Here is a 6,083-nt window from a genome sequence, read left to right on the forward strand (position 1 = left end):
AATGATCATGACATGAGTTCAATCTTTCTAATTCAGGGACCCCAAGGACCAAGAGGAGATAAGGGTGACCTGGGAGACCACGGCGAGAGAGGGCAGAAGGGACACCGAGGCTTCACCGGTCTGCAGGGACTTCCTGGACCTCCAGTAAGTAACCCAGTCTGATCCTGAAGACCTGAGTGACGGCTCCTCTCAGATTACCTCCTGTCCACTGTGTTTGAAATGCATAGGAAGTGGGCAAGCAATTCAAAGTTGAAATGCATTAACTCAACTTTAAACTATTTCAGTTCCGTTTTGTATGCCTCAACTGTAATGCTGTAAAGTTCAGGCACCAAGTGATCCACTGAGAGTCCTCTGATTCCAGCTTGATTACTGTGCTTTAGATGGATGTAGTGGAATGGACTTCAATGAACTCTCTGACCGGCTCTCAGCCTGTAAGATATCAGAACAATGATCCTTTGGTTTGAGTGAGTCCAAGTCTGGGCTAGCTTTATTTCTAAACCTTGGAACATCAGGCAAACTAGCTGAATAACACATGCAACTAAATGAGTCAGTTGATTTGATGTATTGGAAATACTTCATGTTTTCAGTAATGGTTTGATTTAGTCTCACACCAAGGACAAGCAGAGCACAGACTTCTTATCTAAGTCAAGTTTTGCGCTTGGACATAATTTAGTCCCTGTATACGTCACAAATATTGAACACAATGATCAAAGTCAAAGTGCATTGTGTTTTGGGTTGAGGTTGTATTCAGGCCTCCAAATGGAGTTCTCCTGCAGATTTCACCCTGGGGTTGATAAAGCTAGCTTATGCTAAAATCCTAGTGCTGCAGTTAAAGAGAAGCTCCACCACATTCCCACGCTTTCATTTCAGTATCAAAGAATAGAAAGTAGACTCAAAATCTGATGTCTGGGTATCCTGAGGACCTCACTGCAGTCAGTACAAGATGTCTGACGGAAGAAAATGTTAGAGCAGCTGGGATATAGATGTCATTTAGCTGACACTTTCACAAGGTGCCGTCATACACTTCAATACAAAGACCTGCCTACAGGAGCAACTTGGGGTTGGGTATCTTCGATTAGGGTTTTCAGAAATAGTCTTAAGCTGTATGGTGATGTTCCAACATGTAACGTCTCCTGCTTCAGTATCTTTCTGAGGCTCATAGACAGCAAGCGATGCCACACCTGTGCTTTCTGGGAACATTTTGAATTCCAGCAGTGTGGGTAAATTATGTGTGTAAAGCTTATGAATGATTGAATTCTTACTTTAGGGTACAACAGGAGAGCAGGGAGCTTCAGGAATCGTCGGACCAGGAGGAGCCAGGGTAAATATCAACTCAACCATGCAGAAAACACACAGTATATTTGAGTTTTACACCAGAAATCACTGTAAAACCCAACTCCTGGTTTTATCACTAACAGTCTGTAACATGATTGTGGTTCAGGGACCTCCAGGACCCATCGGGCCCTACGGAAAGGAAGGGTACATCGGACAGCCCGGACCCATGGGCCCTCCTGGAACTCGAGGACTGAGTGGAGAAGTTGGACCCGAGGTATTTACTCTCTATGCAGAGCTAAACTAATAAAACGATGGCAGTAAATGGTAAAAAGAAGGCAGATGTGAGGAGACATCATTCAACTGCTGGACATGTTTCCAGCAGATGTTCAGTTAGAAGGGAACAGGAACAATATAATCCGTTATTGCAGTACACACAGACCAGTAAATAAAACCTCTCCATTAATCCTCAGGGGCCTCCAGGAGAGTCTGGACCCGCCGGACTCCCCGGCCCCCCAGGACCCCCCACTGCTGCCGGAGATTACCTCTTCAGCGGCCTTCACGACTACGACTCCGGCCCTCCAGAGTTCAGCGAGGACGAGGCCATGCCCAACAGCAACGGCTCCACCATCCAGGCGGTGGACCCCGGCGTGCAGGCCACCCTGAAGGCCCTCAGCAGCCAGATCAGCAGCATGAAGAGCCCCGACGGCAGCAAGAAGCACCCGGCCCGCACCTGTGACGACCTGAAGAGGTGCTACCCCGCCAAGACCAGCGGTGAGTCAGCAGACAGAGGGAATATGCTGTAGATATGTTACATGAATCTGTCTTCTACACCTACTGTGGGCCAATCAGAACTGACATGAACTCCTTTGTCTTCCTGTTTCTGTTGCTCTATGAGACTGTATAGGGTTTCTGAAAATTGTTTTTTTATTCAGACTAGGCGGCCTTGAGAAACACATTCACACTTTCGCCTGCGGTTTTATTTGTACAACTTTACTTCATCCACATGAAAATATGAAAGAAGACAAGAGGGAAACAATTATTTAAATAAAAATAGATACTAGAGATACTAGTGTGATTCAGGGGTGGGGAAGTTTAGACAATAAAGGGTTTTACAGTGAATAGCAGTTAAGACACATTCATCATGGTGAATTTTCATCATCAGGATTATGGAGAGCATCCTCACATTGTGAGACTTAAACATCTGTGTAGCTTGATATCATGTAGAGAAGTGAAAAATGAGAGCCTGAGTTAAGAAACACAGACGGAACAGACTCACAGTGTTGTTCACTTTAAACAGTTTGATGTATCGGTACCACTTTACAATAAGACTACCCTTATAAAGGATTCATAAAGGGTTTATAATTAGGTTATGAATGAGGTTGTAAACACTTTATTAATCATTAAGAACCATTTATAAACCAGTTCTAACATAGTTTTCATACATCAACACTATTTGGCAAGATGACTAAGCCTTACATTTGCTACTTAGCGAGAATAAACTCAGTGAGCAACAGATACCAAGGATGCTGGCTGATGAAGAAGACAAAGTAAGCTAGCCAATATAAGGCTTAGTCATCTTGCCAAATAGTGAGCCCACATTTAGCTGTAGCCTACTGCTAAGCCTTATATTGGCTACCTAGCTTACTTCGTCTTCTTCATCAGCCAGCATCCTTGGTATCTGTTGTTCACTGAGTTGATTCCCCCCCTTCCATCTTGATGTTTCTTGGCATCTCTTATGACCATTTATTTACGAGTTAATAACATTTATAGCTGCCAAAAGGGAGCCTTATTGTAAAGAGTGAAACAAATCACCATTTATTAATGAGTTACAGCAGTACAGATGAATGTGGGCTCACTATTTGGCAGTTACCCTGTTTATCTCATGTCATATAATAGCTTATTAATGATTTATAAAGTGTTCACAATCTAATTAATAAATGAATTACAAACTATTCGTAAACCCTTTTTAAGGGTAGTCTTATTGTAAAGTGGCACCGAATTATCTTTACGTTATGCCGGTGTATCTAATGATTGTTTGCTTTTACTAAAAGTTCTGCACAAAAGTGTGTCCTATCTGTGCTGCAATTATTTGTTTCTTTCTGATTTAAACTAGGTTAGCTTATAATTGTGTTCACACACTAAAGTGCATGTGTTGATGGTGTTGTTGTGCAGGTGAGTACTGGGTGGATCCAAACCAGGGCAGTGTGGAGGACGCCATCAGAGTGCACTGCAACATGGACACTGGAGAGACGTGCATCGCTGCCAACCCAGACAGCATCCCCCGGAAACAGTGGTGGAGCACCTCCAGGAACAAGCCTGTGTGGTTCGGAGCCGACATGAACCGCGGAACACATGTGAGCTCTTAGAGGGGGAGAGGGGGAGAGGGGGAGAGAAACAACATATATCTACAGGCTAGGATAAACTGCCTCTGTACTGATGTCTGTTTTTGTGTCTCTAGTTCATTTATGGCAATAAAGATCAGCCGCTGAACGCCGTCACCGTTCAGATGACCTTCATCCGCCTGCTTTCCAAAGAGGCCTCTCAGAGCATCACCTACCACTGCAAGAACTCTGTGGGCTACAAGGACCAGAAGAATGGCAACCTGAAGAAGGCCGTGATCCTGAAGGGCTCCAACGACCTGGAGCTCAAAGCAGAGGGCAACAACCGCTTCAGATACACCGTGGTGGAGGACTCCTGCTCAGTGAGTCCCCTCAGCCATTATGACCTGTTGATATCAACACATCCCATGGAAAGACCAAAATCAACAATGATAACCATTTTTTATTAATAAATAAAATGTAACAAAAGAGTAGGAGACAGTTAACCTGCTAATGAAATCAACCAATCAGAGCAGATGACTCTCTATTGCAGTGTCATTATAGTTAGTGAACTCAGATCAGAGAGTCAAACTCTGTAGGGCTGATCAAATCTAAATCTAAATGATGTATCTGCATTGCCTCAAATGCTTTCAGAAACATCATTTAGTCTAGGCTTCTTGCCGCCTCAGACAATGTAAGCCCAAGTGTACAGGGGGTCAGTGTTGCTCTGTAGCACAGACACATAATATATCAGGCTGTGAATGGCAGGAAATACTTGTTAATGCTATCGTTTCATTGTAGGTTTTGGTCTTTTCATGAGATTTTAAAACAATTAGATTTGACTTATTGAAGATTCCTGGAGTTAGTGAGGATCCAGAAACACTCCATGTCACTGAGATGTAAGGCTGTTCACTGTAGAGAACTATTGAGTTATTAACTGAGCTTTTTCCCTCCATCTCTTACAGCAAGCGAATGGCCAGTGGGGCAAGACAGTGTTTGAGTACAGGACACAGAAAACGGCCAGACTTCCTATCGTGGACTTTGCCCCCGTGGACATTGGAGGCCCGGATCAAGAGTTCGGCATGGACATCGGGCCCGTGTGCTTCTTGTAAAACGGTCAGCGGGGACTGGAGGAGAATCCTGAGACTGTTGAACTTGACAGCTGAGAGATCAGCCACTTTGTACATACTTGTACTGAGGACTATTGTGGCCGGTGGCAGGATATTTATTGTGCCTTCAACCCAGTTCAAGACATCGAAGATTTGTAAGTTACAATGAATGTTTGGGATTTACTTAAAACAAGTGGTAAGAATCATTCCTCTGTGGTCTTGTTCGGCTCACTACGATGCTCCAAAGATATTTCCATTTTAATTTTATTTCACAAAGTAACATTGCCAAAGATTTATGAATATGAAAGCATTAAAGTAGTAATAAACTGCTGTTTATAGGCGTAGAGAAACCCCACTGAAGCCAAATGTTGTCCCGCTACTTTTTTACAGATTTGTCTATCCTTTATTGTTTGTACTGTTTGCATATACAACAACATTGTGGTGCTATTGAGGAAACGAATAAAGCCGATGATGCGTTCACTGGCGCCGGTATTTTTCTCAAGACAGTTTGTGTATTTTAAAACTCTGTACCACCGACTGTGTAGAACATTAAAGACACATTAAGACTGTCCATTCCTCAGTGTTAGCTACCTCGTCACCGATGACACTACATGTACATCTTCTTTCACAGGTGCTGTTTGTAAGTAGTGTGATCCTCGTGCGCTCCCACCGGCTGCACGCCACAGGGCGGGGGGGTACAATAAAGATCTTTCTGTCGACAACGGAGAGACCAATATGGTGTCGTGTGATTGGTGTGTGGTGATTTGTAACTTTTATTTCCCATTTCAATTCCAATGTCCTACAGTGAAAGCTTGCACAGATTTTCTTTTATGCATGTCAGTTCCCCCTTTTACGACACTTATATGCTCTTGAACTCTTTTTTATAACCACTTTTATAGATTAAGGTGGCTGTGAGTGCATTTGCTTTGTATTTCTTGCTATGCAATAATTAAACAAACTGCTTGTTAATCCCCCCAAGCTCTTGTCATATTGATTCAGGTGCAACAAGGTCCTTTGTTTGTCATTTTCATTGTTCAGTTGGGATTTTTTAAATGGGGGGGTGTGGTTGAACAATATTACAGTGTACACCTTTTCAAATATTCAAACCCCTCAATGGAAAGTAAGAAGCAGCTACATGTGTACTCACTTAATACACTTTATCCTGCACAGTAAAAGCCAAAATAATAATCGCGATTCTTTTTGATCAATATTATGATCAAAATGTATTGTTTTGAGAAAAAGGAAGGGTAAACACTTCAACGGCCCACACAATAATATTAGAAGAAACGTTTTGAACTGATTAAACATCTTCACCAACTTGACAACACATACCCAGGGTTTACTGAAACCCTAAACGAATCGCTGTAAGAAGCTGAAAACA

The 6,083-nt window shown here is 42.8% G+C and overlaps 1 protein-coding gene across 1 annotated transcript in view; it reads left to right on the plus strand.

The window, feature by feature from the left end:
• Positions 1-5,675, plus strand: part of col5a2a (collagen, type V, alpha 2a) — a 47,303-nt gene extending 41,628 nt beyond the window's left edge. Inside the window, exons 48-54 of the mRNA XM_034221473.1 lie at positions 37-144; positions 1,268-1,321; positions 1,442-1,549; positions 1,746-2,046; positions 3,448-3,629; positions 3,734-3,976; positions 4,559-5,675. Coding sequence (XP_034077364.1) covers positions 37-144; positions 1,268-1,321; positions 1,442-1,549; positions 1,746-2,046; positions 3,448-3,629; positions 3,734-3,976; positions 4,559-4,705 — 1,143 coding nt within the window. The 3' untranslated portion in view covers positions 4,706-5,675. The remainder of the gene's footprint in view (positions 1-36; positions 145-1,267; positions 1,322-1,441; positions 1,550-1,745; positions 2,047-3,447; positions 3,630-3,733; positions 3,977-4,558) is intronic.
• Positions 5,676-6,083: the final 408 nt, after the last annotated feature.

Source organism: Gymnodraco acuticeps, unplaced genomic scaffold, assembly GCF_902827175.1.
Source record: "Gymnodraco acuticeps unplaced genomic scaffold, fGymAcu1.1, whole genome shotgun sequence".
NCBI classification, from domain to species: Eukaryota; Metazoa; Chordata; class Actinopteri; order Perciformes; family Bathydraconidae; genus Gymnodraco; species Gymnodraco acuticeps.